The sequence below is a fragment of the Lygodium microphyllum genome, chromosome 29 (genome assembly GCF_053477565.2).
Source record: "Lygodium microphyllum isolate KBCC chromosome 29, Lygodium_microphyllum_v1.1.10, whole genome shotgun sequence".
In the NCBI taxonomy this organism is placed as follows: Eukaryota; Viridiplantae; Streptophyta; class Polypodiopsida; order Schizaeales; family Lygodiaceae; genus Lygodium; species Lygodium microphyllum.
The window spans coordinates 14,126,531-14,145,372 of record NC_141163.1 but is presented as its reverse complement, the minus strand read 5'-3'; the positions used below and the strand labels follow the sequence as shown (position 1 = coordinate 14,145,372).

General features: G+C 40.8%; 1 protein-coding gene across 1 annotated transcript; it reads right to left on the bottom strand.

The window, feature by feature from the left end:
• Window positions 1-8,184: 8,184 nt before the first annotated feature.
• Window positions 8,185-11,748, bottom strand: LOC148010398 (uncharacterized). The gene is made up of 5 exons (XM_087672252.1): window positions 11,616-11,748; window positions 10,761-11,034; window positions 10,570-10,638; window positions 10,317-10,444; window positions 8,185-9,923 (listed from the first exon to the last, which is right to left on the bottom strand). Exons 2-5 carry the CDS (start codon window positions 10,955-10,957, stop codon window positions 9,892-9,894), a joined length of 426 nt encoding a protein of 141 aa, XP_087528378.1. The 5' UTR covers window positions 10,958-11,034; window positions 11,616-11,748; the 3' UTR covers window positions 8,185-9,891.
• Between the last annotated feature and the right edge of the window lie 7,094 nt (window positions 11,749-18,842).

The following is an 18,842-nucleotide window of genomic DNA, read 5'->3' as shown; positions in this document are numbered from 1 at the left end:
TCACTCTCAAGGAATTGTTGGCACAATGTAGTAGACAAGAAAATAGGAGAGTAGAAACTCAAAAATTGCACCCACAAAGAATGAGATCTCTATTCATGTACTTTAGGATTAGGGTTTCCACTCACCCCTTTTCCATTAGGCTTGAACATGTCCTTCCCCTTTGTGCATACACTTGCTCTTTATGGACATGGTTTATGTAGATGAAAATATAGATTACTAGTAACCCTCACATCTATTGTAGGTCTTCTATTGTAACATTAGTATTTACAACTTGCATAGGAACGAGCTCAACTCTCACTTAATGTTTACAAAAATAAAAATTTCCTTTAATTTTAATAAGTGATATGCTGATACATATTACATGAGATCATTGTGGATAAACAATGCTTGTAATGATATAGTAAGCACTTTAACTTTACACAACTTGGAAATGTAATTTTTGGCATCCTTTATTAGTCATCTTTGCACTTTGATTCAGGCTTCCAACTTATCTTCAGTAGCGTTTCTCTTGTGAGGATTAACATTTACCGCCCTTACTAGTAGGCAATCCCATGGCATGCTTTATTAGTGCATTATGGTGGTCTTCAGAAGGTCCAATTCCTAAATGTACTTGAAACAGGAAGGATGGAAGGTAATTTTACATGTTGACAAGAATTATGGATTGCTGAAGCTGACGATTACAACACTTTGTCTTCAACTTACCTTCAAAAAATAATGTGCTCTCCTTTGGGGTATGTCTATCAACTTATGAAGTGGGGTAGTGCATGTATGAGGGCAATTGGAAGATGGATCTAACACCAAGTTGAAGCTCCTTGGTATGTGTCCCACACTTGAGGATCCAATTGTTGGTGGAAGAGTGAGTGTCAAGGTGGAATTTAGGATGGCAAATTGTTGAGCAAGCTGTGAATGTCTTGCCCTTAAGATACCATGGATTTGCGCACGCAAAAGAATGGGCGAGGGGGTTAAAGATGCAACTAATTGATCAAGTCACCGAGTGTCTCTAACCTGAGGATCCCTAAGTGCTTGTGGGTGCACCTAATCTAAGTTGGAGATTTTCCTCTCCTTTTGTATTTTTTCTCTTTCCCTTTCTTTTTTGTTGAATATATAAAGGGAAAATATACAACTCAAGGAGTGATAATTGCATTTGTGATAAGCAACTTCAACTCAACAAATATCTCTTTAGCGATTCTTGTAGTGGAATGGGTGAATTTGGAAAGAATGGGTGGGTACAATGAGTGAACTTGATGTTGACCATATCCTTTAGTAGAGCTATGTAGTACAATGGGAATAACAATACTTGAAGATGGAGTAGTGACTTTGCGATTTAGTTAATCCTTGTATTGATATTAAAAAGAGTGGTGATAAAGTGTCCTCATACATTGTTGGTTTCTGCTTCAATAACTTGATTAACAACATTAAGTAGTTGAGATAGTGATGAAGGCTATATTAGGGTGGTTGTGCTAAAGTCTTTGATGAAGCTAAAGAAATACTTCTTCAAATTCCCTAGCTAGAATAGATGCATCTTCTCAAGTTCTATTGCACATATATTGGTAATATTTGGGAAGTTATGTTTCTCATGCTCTTGCAAATTGTAGTCTAAGCAATGCCTCCTTGGGTATAAACAATGAAGTACTTCAATGATTATTGTTGGGGAAAAAGTAGATGCAAACCAAGCGTGCTCATTTGCCTCTAGGATAGTGTAGTGCCATTTGAATTGCACCTTCCAAGCTTCTTGATGCTTCATATTGAGATATTGATTCTTGCATACTTCAACAAATGTAGCTGCATTTTATAATTCCAACCACTTTCTTTCTATATTGGTGGAGTTGTCTTGATAAGAGTCTCAATGGTGCATATGGGTTGAATGCTTCTCAACCTTCGCTTCTATGAGATAGTAAAGTCAAACATACTAGTAGTATCTAAAATTGATGGCCTTGGAGTTGCTAAGGTACTTCTCCAAGGTCTTCTCCTCATTCTTGTGGTGCTGCAAGATCTATAGGGATTAGAATTTCTATCACCCCTTATGTTTGGGCTGAAATAATTTTAGTCATCCTTCAGTAACACTCTTGAGGATATGTGACATCACCAATTCTTCATGCAACTTTTGTGACTCTTTGTCATCCATGGGAAAATCTATTTCCCATGCGTCTATGTAGCCAAATGGTGGTGAGATCATTCTTGGTGGTTCCATGGGATGCTATGGTAGCTTCTCTTGTGGATTGGGATGGATACGTGATGAACACATCTATGGGGATGTTATCATCTAGATACCCATCTCTTTGATCTCGTGGTTGCTGGAGCATTCATATATGGGATGTTCCACTTAATTTTCTATGGCCTTCTCATAGATAGATACCTCAACTTCTTATTCAGGAGTTATGTTATAGAGAGGACTCGTCTTCAAATTGCACACTAGTTGTTCCCTACCTTTCTCCACAAATCCCTTAAGCTACTACACTTAAATCTCATCATGCAGGTCCCCATGTAAGAAAGTCGACTTAACACCTATCTGATAAAGCTCCAAATCCAACTGAGCAACCAAGGCTAAGACCAAGTGTAAAGTAGTCATCTTAACTATGGGAGAACTCACACATGAAGTACAGTCAAACAATCCTCATGCCACAAAAAAGATAGCAAGTCATCGTAGAGTAGCCTCATCTTTCTATTAGGCACATTGGACATGCCCTTGATGCAATTGTTGTTACTTGTATATGATGAAGTGGTGCCACCACCCCTTGCCACAAAACCTGATGTATGTACAAGAAAGAAACCAATGTATGTGTAAGATAGAGGGTCAAGACCAATAGGGTAAGCATAAATGATAACACAACAATGTGCTTCATGGAACCCATGCCTTGCACCATAGGGGAAGCATGCATCTTTGATGTACTTCCCAAGAGGCTCATCTAGAAAAGTCAAAAATGTTGGTGGGATCCTCTGTGTATATAGGTTTTTCCCATGATTAGATATCCCTTCACATACATTTAATATCCCACTGGGCCTACCAGGCTATGGTACAACATGTCTCCAAGGTGTGTATAATTCCTGAATGAGCTATGTAACATAGTCACTTTTACCTAGTTTATATTAATTTTATTGTTATTAAAGTAAAATCTCAAAGTTAATAATTTGGTATTATTATGAGATTGCGAAACTTTAATCATGTCACTACGATCTTTATTCTTAATGATTGAGCAACACTAAATATTGTAGATATGTTTTAAGATGTATCAATTTTAACTTTTTTGTTATTCTCTTATGTTTCTCTCTCTCTCGCAACCTCTTGCACTCCATAGCTGCTACCTCGCATCCCACCATTGCTTCCCTCATAACTGGTATCAAAACAACATTTGCTATCTGTGGGAGCTCATGCTTGGATTGAGAAGTGCAAGGAGTGAAGCTTTGTTATATAGGTCAAGGATTCAAGCTGCTTCTTCGACATTGATCCTTGTTACCTGCATATTAATAGAATTATTATTCTCATTATCGAGATTTGAATCTAAGTCAAGTAGGCGCTTGAGCCATTGAGGCTCAATTTGGGGTAGCAATAGTCCATTTTAGCATTAATTTGGTAGCCATGAGTGGCTCGACCTTGGTACATGATTTTGACATATGCAAGCACATGGCTTGCTTAAGCAAGGGGCAACTTATCTCTTAAAGGAAAAAGAGAGAGAGAGACTTGATGATTATGAAGATCATGATGTCTATGGATTGTGTTGCTAATCCGAATGAACGAAGAGGTTGCTTAAATTTTTCATCTTAAAGAATTTTCCATACTAGTTTATACTCACTTTAGAGAGATTAGGTAGACTAAAATCGATTTTTGAATATGGTTTGCATGTATATTGTCTCTAATGGCTATTTTATGCTCAAAAGATAGCTCAAATACTTGGGATAACTTATAGAAATTTCATATCCTTTGGGAGTGCTAAAATATCACTTTTATATCAATTTTATATTAGTTTAATATTTGGATAACCGTTGCTTAGCTTTGTGGATGACTGTTGTAATCTATTTGTATATTTTGAGCTTGCAATTCGGTATATCTTACTATTTTTTTTGTGCAGATATACGCTTATCATTATGGCTTCTTTATTAGACATTATATCATCCAATATTGAAAAGCTTGATGAAATGAATTTTTCATATTGGAAAGTGCAAAAGTCTAGAATAAGCAATTGATGCAAATAAAATGTAGTGAAAGCCCAAAGACATGGATGCGGATATATGGGAAAATTTGGATGAGTTGCTACCCTCCACTATCGTATTGACACACTCAAAGTTCTTATATTTTAATGTGAAAAACACGTGTATGTATTATGTATGAAAAAAACTTGGTGACTTGTATGAAAAGAAAATTATAACCTCGCAAGTGTATTGGCTACAAAAACTTATCAATCTGCACATGGAGAATTCAATGCTACTCACCTCAATGAGTTTAACACAATTTTCAACCAATTGATATCTCGCACATGTGGACCAAAGAACAAAGAATAACGCACTTGTTAAACAGTGTTAATTTTTAAAGGATGGCATTCTTGCTAAATATTGTATCAAGGTGCAAAGATCTTGTTAGTCACCTTGCCCAAGAGTTGAAATACTTCCAAGATTACCGTTAGTAACTCTACACTTGCAAGTGGTCTTACGAGTGCTAATATGAAAAGCGATTTACTCACTAAAGTGGTAACAAAAAGAACAATACAAGTTCAAAGAGCTCCATTATACTTATGGTGAGAGGAAGGTCAAATGCCAGAGGAACTTCTTGAGAGAGTAAAGTCAAAAAGCAAGTCATGTAACAAACAAGATATAAAATGTTACTTCCGTCATAAAAAGAGACATAGAAAAAGATTTGCTTCAAATGAAGAAGCAAAAAGGCAAGAATGAAAATGAGAACGATCGTAGAGAGAAAAGCAAGGCAAAGATTTAGAAGATTAAAAGATATGGCAACAATGATTGTGATATCTTTTAATCTTCTAAATCTTTGCCTTGCTTTTCTCTCTACGATCCTTCTCATTTTCATTCTTGCTTTTTTGCTTCTTCATTTGATTATGGATAATGGCATAGATTATGGATTTTAGAGTATCACTTTATCCTACTTCACATAAGGAGAGGTCCTCTAATTTATGATGCTAGCATATAAAAAGTGGATGCATTAGGGAAGGAAATGAATGGAGGCCACAGATACACCCCACTTGGATGCGAAAAAGTACAAACTAATCCACCACTTGATATGGGGCATTGGTCAAAATGGACCAATGTAGCAAAACAAGAGGAAGCTTTAGATGGCCTACTAATGCTGTTGTGTTGGCCAAGGAATGAAGCTTACACCACTTGTGGTAGGCTCTACACCTACACGCTCAAGTCACTAGCACTTTGCACACCGTACATGATGACCTTTTCAACACTTTGCACGCTGTAGAGCCCTATGTGACATTCAAGAATATCTTCAGTTTCTTATACTTCCGTAAAGACATATTAGCATTTGAAGTGGAAGATTGTTGGAACTTTAAAAAATAACCAATAACCAAACAAACACTCCTCACATTTGTATACATTGTGCAATCATATATAAGCAAAAATAACAAATTATCAATATATCATTCATTTTGAAAACACATAGCTCTGGTGGTCTTTCTCAATCCTCTTACAATCCATAACTTCTAACTCACATCCTATAATTTCTTCCCTCGTGAACAATTTCAAGTCCTCCAAAACCTAGCACTAAAAATAAATTGTTTGTTGCATTGGGGATTATAAAATGTTCTTTAGTACTTAACAAAGGTCCCCCACCAACTCCCACAGCATTTGGGTTCAAAAGTTTAAAGACATTTATTTAAAAATGTATAAATTGAATGCTTTATACTCCCACTCTATTTGGGGTATCAAATTCCGAATTTGACTTTAACTAGAAGAAAATTTGAAGTTGCATTCTATACTATAGCTTCTCACATCCCACTCATGGGAGTTAAAGTGGACCAATTTTACTCTCAACAATTCATCCAATGGACAATCTAGAAAACACTAGCTCTCTATGTTGCCAAGGTTTCATGATGGTTTGACAAGATTGTGTAGAACCAAACATACACATTGAAATGTATAGGTGTATAATGACACGTTTGGTTATGCTAGGCATTACAATTATGTATGACACCTTTGGTTCTGGTCTATGAAAGACCTACCTTGTTTAATGACTCTCTTTATGTGAGCAATCACTCTTCATGTTTCTCTAGAGAGAGAGAGAGAGAGCTTTCATCATTTGCCATATCTCAATGGCCAACAAAAAATGAACTCCAATAGAAAGTGGACTGCTCAAGACAATACCCCTACTATAATTATATATGGCCCCTCCATTAGAGATGGGTCTTCCAAAAATAAAATGCATAATCCTACCGACTTGCCTTTTATTAGTGTCCCTCCCACCATCATAGTTTAATCAAGCTTCCAATTGTCTTCTTGAGTTGAGGATTTCTGAAAAGGGGACAGGGCTCAAGATGATTACATATGGTGGACAAAGAAAGAAGGCATCCTCACAGCCTAGGACACTGAAAAAATTGTGGATAGACGCACGTCCCTCTAACCAGAGTCTCCAACATCCACTTTATATTCAATTCCACCAGGTACGATCAAGTTGTGTACCAATGCATCCCGATTCATAAATCGCTTCATGCAGCTTTAGCTTCAGTTGCAGCTCTTGAGCATATCACTCTAATGCGAGCCTAGTACCCACTTCTACTTTCAGACGGGACAGAAAAAACAATATTTTAGGGAAGAAATAGAAAACCAATGATCCCATAGATAAATACCATCATGACACCAAACATTGGACACAGCTTGGAACACTTCCTTGAACCTTCCAGGAGAAAAGCCATGTAGAGTTGCATCTGACAAGAAGTGAAACTATCCACATCCACAACCCTGATCGGACACTTTCAATACCATAAGCCATTGGAATAAGAAGAACAGCACAAGCAAATGCAGAAAAGAGCATACACAACTAAACGACAAAATTTTCCATTACCATGCCATTAAAGTCTCAGAACCTGTACATCAATGGAAATAAATGCACAAGACGTGACTTTGCACTTGCACTAGAAAGTCCCATATAAAAGTTCTTCGTCCGAATCGAAGAAAAGGGGACTTCAAGAAACAAGCATTGGCTCACGGGGTCAAATTGACATCTGTCAAGAGATACAAGTTTATTCTGGTTCAGGTTACGATATATATGCTTAAAAGGATTCAATCATGAAAACCCTTACAGCAGTAGAACCTTAATACATGCACTAGGAAGCACACAATCTGTTTGGCGCCTACCAGGGGCCAGCAAACAATCGAGTCCATAACCAATACCTTGCAAGGGAGTAGATTCAGACCATCTGTTTAGCCCCTATGTAAGGCCACAAAACAATCAAGTTAAATCAAGTACCACAGTACAGGAAAACAGAAGAGAGAGAACTTCAAAACAGTAAGAAGTTTTCTGAAAGCATATATCATGTGACTTCAAAAACATCATGAAATTGCCTCTCGTGCGCATGATCTGATAGCTCCCACCAGGATCCCTTATACAATGATTATATCTGAGAACATTGTGCATACAATGCACAAAGCCATATAATCTTCAGCTTCCACGCTTTCACAGGTGAAGCAAAAAAAGTATTGATGTTCTGCAGCAAGCTGCATCTCAAAAGTAATACAAGAAAAAAGCAATTTGTGAAAAGCAAGTTATATGCTAAAACTCCAAACAAACCCATGAAGTGCATTTCCAGCTTAAAAGAAGAGCCGACAGACGTCATCCAAAGCCATGCAGTGATCAAAAAGCTAGCAACTGATTATTAATCTCAACGTGCAAGATCAAGTGACAGAAGCTGAGTCTCACTCAATGAAACTATCTATTCCTTCAGCAAATTCAAACAACTTCCAAGAGCAGACTTGCTAAAAATAATGAAGCAAAGGTGCACAGTGAAAACTCAATAACTCAAGGGCTGCCAAATGCAAAGGTCCATTCTTGCCGCAATTGTACAGCCAGGCTCAAGGATTTTGCAAAATATTTGAGGCATATACTTCTACCTGATGTTAGGACCTCAACATACAAGACAAAGCCTGATCATAAATAAAAACTTCAAAACAAAAACTCTACTTAAAGCTTACAATCAATGCATAAAATAGCAACTGCAATAGTGCACAAAATTGAGAGGAACAAATGGGAAAAATAATACTCTGGACTCCGGAATGCATATTGGATCACTTATCCACCCTGTCCAATACATGAGTATGACTGAAGTAAAAATCATCTTCTTTTGATGTTGCTCACTGAGGCACCTTGTGCCTGAAGATTGTCGTGAAATTTCTCAAAAGCTACAACTGACCTGTTCAATTTGTGTGCACAAACCTGTGCTGCCTATGAATAATGCGAGTCGACACAGCTTGTGGAAGTATGGTACATTCCAAACTCCGGATGAGGTTGTGTGGCTTGGCAGGGCTTGAGGTGATCGACAGATAAAGCAGGAACTGTACCATTCTGTTTTCAAGTATGACTTTGATCCATCAAAAAGAAATAACATTCACCGAGCAAAGCTTATCACAAGCAATATAAGATTGATAAGCTGATCCCTGTTACACCATTCTGAGAAGACATAAACCTTTCTCTGCAGCTCCACACCATCCGGTTGCACATACATAAACAGCCTTACACATCTCTTTTGCTGCACAGTATCATCTCTTTATCAGCAAAAAGAGTAAAATAAATGGATCAACCTCGCCTGATGCTGACTATCCACATCTGCCTCCCTGATTGGACACCTTCAAGGCCATATGCAAGGGAAGTAACAACAACAGCACAAGCAAGTGCAGAAAAGAGCATACACATCACTACGCAACATCTTTTATCCACTGCTAGACCATCAATATCGATCAGAACCTGTACGTGAATGGAAGTAAATGCTCTGAGCTTGAACTAGCAAGTCCCATATAAAAGTTCTTTATCCTGGGTGGTTCTGGTTCAGGTTATCACTATAATTTTTATATATATATATATATATATATATATATATATATATATATATATATATATATATAATTTTATTTTATTTTATTTTATTTTGAAGAATTCAACCATAAAAACTCTTACAGTTGAACCTTAATGCACACACTCGTGAGAAGACAGTTGGTTTGGCTCCTACCAAAGACCAGCAAACAATCAAGTTGAAAAATTACAGACCATAACCAATACCTCAAATACATATACACAGGGAGCAGAGTCCAGACCATCTGTTTGGCCCCTACCAAAGGCCACAAAACAATCAACTTTTATCAGATTACAGTAGAGCAGAAAAACAGAAGGGAGACTTCTTCAGAACAGTAAGAAGTTTTCTGTGAGCATGAGCTGACAGCACCGCCAAGATCCTTTATACACTGATGATATATGAGAACATCAACCATAAAATGCAGAAAGCCACATAATCTTCAGCTCCCATGCTTTCATGGGTGAGGCAACAAAAACGCCTTACCATTGTGCACAAGCAGAATCTCAAAAGTGATACAAGGGAAGAGCAATTTGTGAAAAGTAAACTAGGTGTTAAAACTCCAGACAAACCCATAAAGTACATTTCTTGCTTGGAAGAAGAGCCAAAGGAGATAATCCAGAGCCATTCAGTGACCGGAAAGCTAGCAACTGATTTTTAATCCCAACCTGCAAGATCAAGTCACAGAAGCTGAGTCTCGCTTGATGATACTATCTGTTCCTTTTGGCAAATTCAAACAACTTCCAAGAGCAGGCATGCAAAAAGTAATGAAGCAAAGGTGCATGGTGAAAACTCAAGAACCCAAGGGGTACCAAATGTCAGGGTCGATCCTTGGCAGGCTTGTACAACCAGACTTTCGGCTTTTGCAAAAGATTCAATGTGTACGCTGTCTACCTGGCGTGGGAACTTCAACATACAAGACAAAGCCTGATTATAAACAAAAAAACCAAAAGAAAAACTCTGCTTATCAAAACTTACAAAGAATGCATAAAACACCAATTGAAAAAGTGTGGGAAGTTGAGAAGGAGAAAATTATATGCTCAGAGCGCACATTGGATTACTTATCCACAATGTCCAAGACATGCAAAAGCATAACTGAAGTTACAATTATCTTCATTTAATATTGGCCACTGGCACACCTTGAGCCTGAAGATTGTAGCAGAGTTTCTCAAAAGATACAACCAACCTAAGTTACAATCATCTTCATTTAATATCGGTCATTGACACACCTTGTGCCTGAAGAATGTAGCAGAGTTTCTCAAAAGATACAACCAACCTATTCAATTTGTGTGCACAAACCTGTGCTGCCTTTGAATAATCTGTTGTCAACAGGCTTATGGATGTATGGTACATTCCAAACTCTGGATGAGGTTGCACAGCTCAGCAGTCTGGAGGCGATCAACAAACACAGCAGGAACTGCATCCTTCTGTTACAAGCATGTCTTTGATCCATCAGAAAACAATAATATTCACTATGCTAGGCTGATCATTAGCAACATGAGATTGACAAGATATCAGTATCCCTGTTACACCATTCTGAGAAGACATAAACCTTGCTCTGCAGCTTCGCACCATCTGGTTGCACATAAGAAAGTGAATGACCTTGCTTACATATCTTTTGCTGCAAGGATTCATCTCTTTTTCAGCTTATGAGAAGAAAAAATGAATTAACCTCACACACACTCAACATGCCTCCTGTACTCGTGCTTCCTGTCATGATAATGTCTTGATGAAGGTATGTACCGCGATTTTCGGTGTGAATCAATGTCCCCTCTTCTATGCTTAATAGAGACCTCCAATGCCTCCGGAGATCCGCGGTACCTTTTCCTTGATCCACTGCTGTGGTACCTTTTCCTTGATCCACTGCTGTGCCTAAGGGAATCACACTTTGTGCTAGAGCTGTATCTGTCTTCACTTTGGTTGTGGGGGATTTTCTCCATCGAATCTTCACTCCAATGTGTTGAACGAGTGGCAACTGTAACAGCACCTATAAGTACTGCCTTGGTAGATGCAATTCCTGGAGCATCCATAGAAGAAGTAGATAGCTGTGAGGTACAGCTCAAAGAAACACAAGACACATATTTTCTCGGCTGCACAGAGTCAACAATACCACTACCACTACCAGATTGGATTCTACTTTCCCTAGCAGTTTTAACAGGGAGGGGTTGAACTGGAGGCTTGCAAGGAGCCACAGCTGCTACATCTGTACGATTGTCCTGCAAAGGCTTATTCCTAGATTGGATTTCTTCCCTAGCAGTCTCAACAGCCAGGGGCTCAAAGCGTGACTTGCGAGGATCTACTGCAGGAGCTACGTCTGTAGGGATGTCCTGCGACATTGCATCTACATAAACTGCTTTAGGTTGTCTGTACAGATCGGCCATAATGGAGCAAACTTCCAGGATCTGCTCAAGGGTAGCATCAAATACATACCACCAGGGAGGGTTCTCGGGCAGAGAAACATGACGCCTGCGTGCAATAGCATAAATAACACCACAAGCGACCACGTTACTGGGGAAAGTCACACACATGGTGGAACGCAAGCTGTCATTTACCATGTTCGAAAGTCACACACATGGTGGAACGCAAGCTGTCATTTACCATGTTCCAAGCCTCTTGACAAAACTCCTGCATCCCGTTCAGGCGAAGAAGGTTGAGGTAGCCGAGAAGAAGCTTGTGAGGGTGCTCCATGTGGCAGACAAACCCTAGCTCCACCAGAAGGCGCATCTCCAGCTTCAGCAGTTCATCTCTTCGCTTCGTGTAAGCCTCCGAACCGGGAGGAAGAGGCGGATCACCTTCCCTGCACACACGAATGCGGTCGAACGTCATGACGACGTCCAGGAGAAGAGATCGCTTCTCACCACGGTTGGAGGTGACTTCCTCTTCGAGCTTCATCGAGAGCCAGAAGCAGGCTGCAGCCATGCTCCGGGCATCGAAGTCCTTGAAAGACTGCTTGCAGTAGAAGCGATGGAGGAGGATCTGAGCGGTGACCATGACGGCCTGGGGCATGCGGAGAATGATGCCGGCCTCTTGGATGATCTCGCAGGCGTAAGAGCGAAGGGAGCGCTCGGTGGAGAGGGGGATGCCATGGCGGGAGGAAGGAGAGTCCTGGAGCTGCGCGGGGGTGAGGAAGAAGGAACCAGGCCCGAAGTCGAGCATGGCGATAGCGAGAACACAGAGAGAGAGAGAGAGAGAGAGAGATTCTTCTAGCGTGTAAAAGTAGCACAAGCAATGTCTGTCAATGTAGGCTTTGCTGGGAAGAACGACGGACGGCAAGGGAGGAGAGAGAGAGAGAGAGAGAGCGAGCGAGATGATGATGATCGAAGAGGAAAAGCAGACGCGCTTTTTTTCCTGGCGCTGCGTAGCCTTCACGCCTTACGCTGACCAGGTCTAAAAAGTCCCACCAAAAGTGACGGAGTCCCTAATTATAGGCTAATTACTAGAATTAGCGCTACGCGCTAGGACCTATGTCGGTACAAAGCATGTGTTTACCCCCGCTGTCTCTCTCTATGTCCCTTCTCTCTAGAGCCCCCGCCACACGCAAACTAGATAGATAATACTCGCAATGGCGAGACTGTTAACAAAAAAGCAGATGGGGTACCCTTTACACAATGTTCTAAACCAAAGCATCTACTGAAAACACACAATGTGAACTTAAGAGTGCAATGAAGTAGGAGATGCAATGTACATATCTTTTACACCTCATTCATGCAAACAAGGGAAAACATACCAAGTGAATTATCATTGCCTACTTTATTTTTGTATCTAGAAATGTTACATCCTAATTTTAATTATGACAAAATTGAGTGTTCTTTGTAGTAGAAGAGAGGAGTGGATACATCATAGGATCACTTTTGTATGATGGGATTGAAGGCTACATCCATCCATGGAGGTTATGCTCAAGATATGTTGCTGATTTTACCAATGCCTAATTCAATATTAAAGTGTCGTGCACAACACTCTTAACAAGCTTGTTCAACATACCATGAACCTATCTTGTTCGTGAATAAACAAGCAACCTTATTAATAGATCTTGTGTGGACATGCCTTGACACTACCATTTATGAGTACATATTTTACCTCTACATGGTCAACCTCAAAGAGTTTTTCAAAAGCTAGCACATAACTCAACCCATATGGTCGAATTGTAACCATCGAAGTCAAGCCAACACAATGAAATCAAAACCATTGAAGGTAAGCCAACATGATGAAATTGTAACCATTGAAGTCAAGCTAGCACACATCCAAAGGCATTCATCAAATTCCAACATATAAAGCACTCATGCAAAATCTATTACATTCAACACAAAAAATTCATGTGTGTAGAAACCATGATGAACACTTACGAGAGCTCTTGGCCACCCTTGCAAGACCTTCTATTGATTTAGCCTTCTATTGGATTGTACTTCCCAAACAATCCTATGGAAATACGCTTCCAACATCACTAATCAAAGATAGTGCAACCTAGTGCAACAAAGGGTATATACATTCTCATGCTATGCATATTGCTTGGATCTCTTCATAACTCTAGAAACATGCTTTTTGAAGGGCCATTTGTTTCCCATTCTTGGAATTGAAGGAAATCCATAGATGAGGAGAATGTATAGAAACCCTCCTCAAGAGGGTAGGCAAGGAAATAGAAGAATGATTATGGTGCAAATTCAGTGTAGTTTGATTTCAAAACTTTAGGGTGCTGCAAAATAGGAAGAATGTACATATCTAGCAAATCATTGTAGCTTGATTTCTAAACTTTAGAGTACCGTAAAATAAGAGCTACAATTTACATATATAACAAAATAGCATAACTTAATTTTCCATCACCCCTCTTCAATATCATATCATACATGTAACTTGATTAGTCTTGCTCTCCTCAGTATCACATATGAATTAGGGACACTAAAGCAATATGCCCAAATTTTCAAAATAGAGAATACATTCTTCTATTTAAATATACAAAGAACAATGTGCCTAATACCATTGAGCTTATTTGCATTTGCCTATGTTGTCAACGGAACAAAAGTAGACTTACGACTTGTATCATGAGAGTAAGAGTAGCATTCATCAACATTGGTGGACCTAACCAATTAAAGCCCAATGCGGCACAACCATCCTTAATGCATTTCAATCTTCATTCTAACTTTGCACCAATATTTTGACACAACCATCTCCAATAGTCATGCATCTTTTCCTCTCTTTTGAACAAATCGTTTCAATCTTTGTTCCAACTTTTGCACCAATCATCTGCCACGACTATCCACAATCTTCACTGATCTTTCCTCTCTTTTAAAAATAGACTCTAAGCTTGCTAATGAATCATGCCTAAACTCTCGAACATCTTGCACATTAACAAACACATGAGATACACAATAATCATCAATTCATCCCCCCCCCCCCCTCAAATTTTTTTTTAAAAAGTTGCCGTTTCACCTTATGCCAGCACCTCCCTGGTATAATCACATAACCACAAGAGATCGCAATTAGGGTGTTACCTAACCATCATCCCTACTGAGCCAGAAGAAAGACGCTATCTCTTTATCATCCTTATAAGTAGTCCTACTTAGGTTGCAGGCCACATCTCAAGCAAGAACCAACCTCTACACTATATGACAAGCTATCGCTACCAATGCTAATGAGGCAATCACCATGACCAAGCTCCATAACCATAAGTGATAGTGGGGATGATGGTCATGTATTAGGTGTAGTCGGCCTTTAGGATACATTTGAAGGTTAGGACCTATCCAAAGACCCAAAAACTCATGCGAATGAGCATATGGAGGAGTATCTTCATGTACAGGAGGATGTCCATTTTGGCAAATCGATGTGTAGATTGTGATCATAATTTCCTTCTTGTTGAGGTCCTCCACATCTAGAGTGATCTCGTCACTATTGTTGGAAGCAAGCGAGGACCTACAAAAGCACAACACTTATTGCACAACAATGCTCAGGTAGCTTCCACTTCACCTTTGATTTGGTTCCCTCTCCATCAAGAACACTGTCATAGCCATAGCTTGTTGTCTCCAGATGTGACCTATACTCGTACTTGCAAGCAACCTACACATGAGGGAGAAGATCATGCTATGATGTTGCATGTGATCCAATGTATAGAGGATTCAAAATGCATGCACACTTTTCCTCCACCACAATCCACGTTGAAGGGAGATCTCTCGCTCAACCCCCGAGACCTAAAAACTACTAATTGGTCAAGCATTTCATTCAAGCCGAGCGGCCATGGCTACCTCTCACATAACCGATGCACTCTCTCACACCATGGCTTCTTCTTCTCAATTCCTCACTCTCTCACACTCCCTCACTCAAGCACACACAAGAAGGCAAGAAGAAGAGAAGAAGAAGAAGAAGAAGCTTTTCGCCACACACCAAGAATTATGGCCTGTGGTGAGCCCTTTTTCCCTTTGCCTTAACTTCCTAGCTTAGTCCTATGGCCCATCCATGGTTACAAATTGCACAAGAGGGAGCCTGGAGCTCTTTACAAATATTTTGGTTGTGCCTTTATATTTAAAGGTGCGCCTTCTTGCTTTTGCCTTTTTTGCAGCTTTCATGGTTGCGCCTTGGATTCCCAGTGGTTATTCTCATGCTTTTTGATTTTTTTCGGGCCCATTCTTGTGTGAGGCACCTTTTACCTTTTTCCGCTTTGCACTCCTCCTCTTGATGCCTCTTTTTTTGTCTTCTCTATTCTGCAGTAAACATTCCCCCCCCCCCCCCCCCCCCCCCCCCAAGCTGAGTGCCAGTCCAACAGCACTGCTAGAGGTGGTGAGTTGGATTGTGGTGATGGGGTAGCTGAGTGGCTTTTTTGAGTTTATATACAAGCCTTGGTTGAGGATGTGTTGGAGGGATTCATGCTTGAAATTAAAGATGATGTTGGAGTGAGTCCCTCCGGGGAGCTAGTTGTGGTGGAGGCCTGCCTTTGAAATTAACAATGGTGTTAAGGCAAAGCCCCGTCTTGGCCATGGGTGGATCTACCCTTGATTAAAAATGGAGTTGGGTGGATCCTCCTTGGAGAAGCTGAAGATGGTGGACCTGTCCTCAAGGTTGAAGATGTTGTTGGATGGGTTTCCCTCGTTGTGCCTTCTCCTTGATGCGTCACGATCTTAACCTGCAAGACAAAGTTGTGCACTTCCTAAGGGATGTATCTGCCTTACCATGTAGTGCGTGGTGCACGTGCCCATGGAACTGGGAGATGGGTCTAACCTTGGGCAGCCCTTGGTGGTGTCCTACACTTGAGGACCCAATTCGTGCATGGTTGTAAGTGTGGTGCATCGCTTAGGGAGACATGTCTTGGAAATGTCCTACCCTTGATGTGCCCTAAGTATGTGCTGTGGGGGATGGGGCTAGGTATAAAATCCTAGGTGCAGTGATTGTGGCACTCAAGATGTTTCTGGAAGATCCAATGTTTCCACTTTTTCTTTTTCTTTTTCTCTTCTTTTCTTTTTTTTTTTCCATTTTTTTAGTAGATGATTATAGTTGGCATTTTGATCTAAGGGGTGCTCATAGGCTCTACCCCGATCTTTCTCGGATGATGCATCGCGAGGCGGTCCTAAAGACTTAATAAAAAAGGCGCAACTTTGCATGTATTCCTTGATACTAGCCTTTACATTGAGAGGTGTGGTTGACAATAAAGGATGATTGCACCTCGTAAAATGGCTATTGCTCATGTCCTCAAGGATCTTTATACAGAAAGAAGAAAGCATGGTTGCCCTCATCATGAGCTTAGCCATAACGCACCTATCTATTCCTAGATTAATGTCAAAAAAGAGTGGGGGAAGGTGGGTTTCCTCACTACTGGCTTTTGCTTAAGCAAAAACATAATGGTCCTAAGGTAATTACAAGTAGTTATGAAGGTTGGGTCCGGACAGGAAGAGAAATCCTCAAGGAAGCAGTTGATGGATAGGTGCAAGTCCCTTGCTTTGAAGGTCATGCATTTCTCGGGAGTCTTTGCATTGATGTTGTAGATCTTCGAAAAGTCATATCTTCCATGCACTTTCCTGTCAAAATCGACTTTGTGTTTGTGGGGGTAGGGCATGTAGATAGGATCATTTCGTTCCTCTAGGAATGTACTGTAGAAGGTTGTCCAAGCATCAAAGTTGGTATCCAAAATCCTCCTCTGCCACTTCGACTATGCCTTGTAGCCTTGGATGATTTTGGGAACCTGATAATCCTTGTCATGCCAGTAATTTGCAAGCTCCCAACTCCATTGTGTGATTACGATGCTCCGCTCCTTGGCCCATCAGTTCGCTAGGGTGCTGCCTAGGTGAATGATCATTTCCACCACATCCAAAGGTAGGACTCATTCCAAGGCTTGTGGGTAGAGGAAGGAGAACTCGAAGGGGTTGGGATTAGAGTTCTTGTTTTTGCTAGATGGTTAGCTCATGCGGCTAGTTGACGAGATGGTGATCCTCGCGTAGTGGCATGGGCTCGTCAGGAGGCTGTCATGGCTGTGCTTGCACTCTTTCTTGGGCTTGCTCCACAAGTTCCTGCCTTCTTCTTCTGGCAGCAATGATGCGTTCAGGGACTTGGTCACCCTTTCGCTCTTTTGGGGGTAGGTCAGGGCAAGGGCAGATCGGGCTCTGGTTTGCGGTTCTTCTTCAAATTCTTGCTCGAAGTCCAACCCTTCCTTGGTGTCTTGTTCCATCATGGGTTGGACTGGGGGTGGATGGGGATGCTCTTGTTCTTCGAATCTAAGTTCCTTGAGCTCATCAATGGAGAGACTGGCTTGTCATAAGTAGTTGCGTTCGTGCTCCTTGTTTATGCCTATGTCAGTTGGGAGTGTGTGCTCTTGTAGGCCATACCTCAAGGCTCTGGTCATCAACTCTAGCTTCCTTTTCATTCTCTCCACCAAATCCTCACCTTCAACTTGGGTGACATGAAGCACCATGCTCAAAAATGTTTGCCTTTGAGTGTCTAAGCACACTTTTGTAGCTTCTGCTCTAGACTCTGCAAGTACCCTCTCGCACTCCGCTAGTGCCAGGTGCTATGTCAATCCTTGCACTCTTTCAAATTTGTGCCTCTCCCATTGATGTGCTTTCTCTTCCAGACCTTTCTTACCTTTTTCCATCTCCTAAGACAGCATCATTACCACCTGTTGACTGCTCATTCCACACGTTCATCATTTGGGTTTTCTCTTTGTCCCGGCAGTTCAGCTACTCTTCGGCTATTCTTCTTCCTTGATTAGCCATGGTGAACTACATGCGGGTTTCAATGAGCCTTTCTGATAGTTCTTCGTTGACTTGCACTTGGCTTTGCATTTCTGCTCAGTGCAGCCTTCTTTCGGTCATGGCCATGGCCATGAGTGCCTCCACTTCTTGCTAGCCATTTTTTAGGTTGTCTTGCAAGCTCCTGGTAGCTTCCTAAATTGCTTCTTCCTTTTCCCGCACCACGGCTTCCATCTCTCTCTCGAGCCTTCCCTGCTCCTCTAGCTCCATCATCAACCTAAATTCCATGGCATCGTCCTACTCTTGGCATTGTTCTTCGGATGTCTGGTCTCTATCGCATTGGTTTTCTCGCAATTCTGCATTCATCTCTTCCACTTTTTGCACCCTGCATGAAGCTCATCATATTCCAAGATGAGCAGCTTGTGGCTTTACTGCTCGGCCATCAGGTCTTGTGCCTCATCTTCCAGCCTCTGCCTTAGGTGATCTTCATTCTCTTGTGCCTCATTTTCTTTGGCACTGAGTTGCTCCTTCAGGATTCGGATTTCTTTCCAATGTTTCATGGCTTGATGTGTCACCTCTAGCCTTAGTGCCACATAAACTTCTCTTTCGGCCTCTAGTTCTACATCCGCGGCCTTCTTCTCTTCCTTAGCCTTCTCCAACT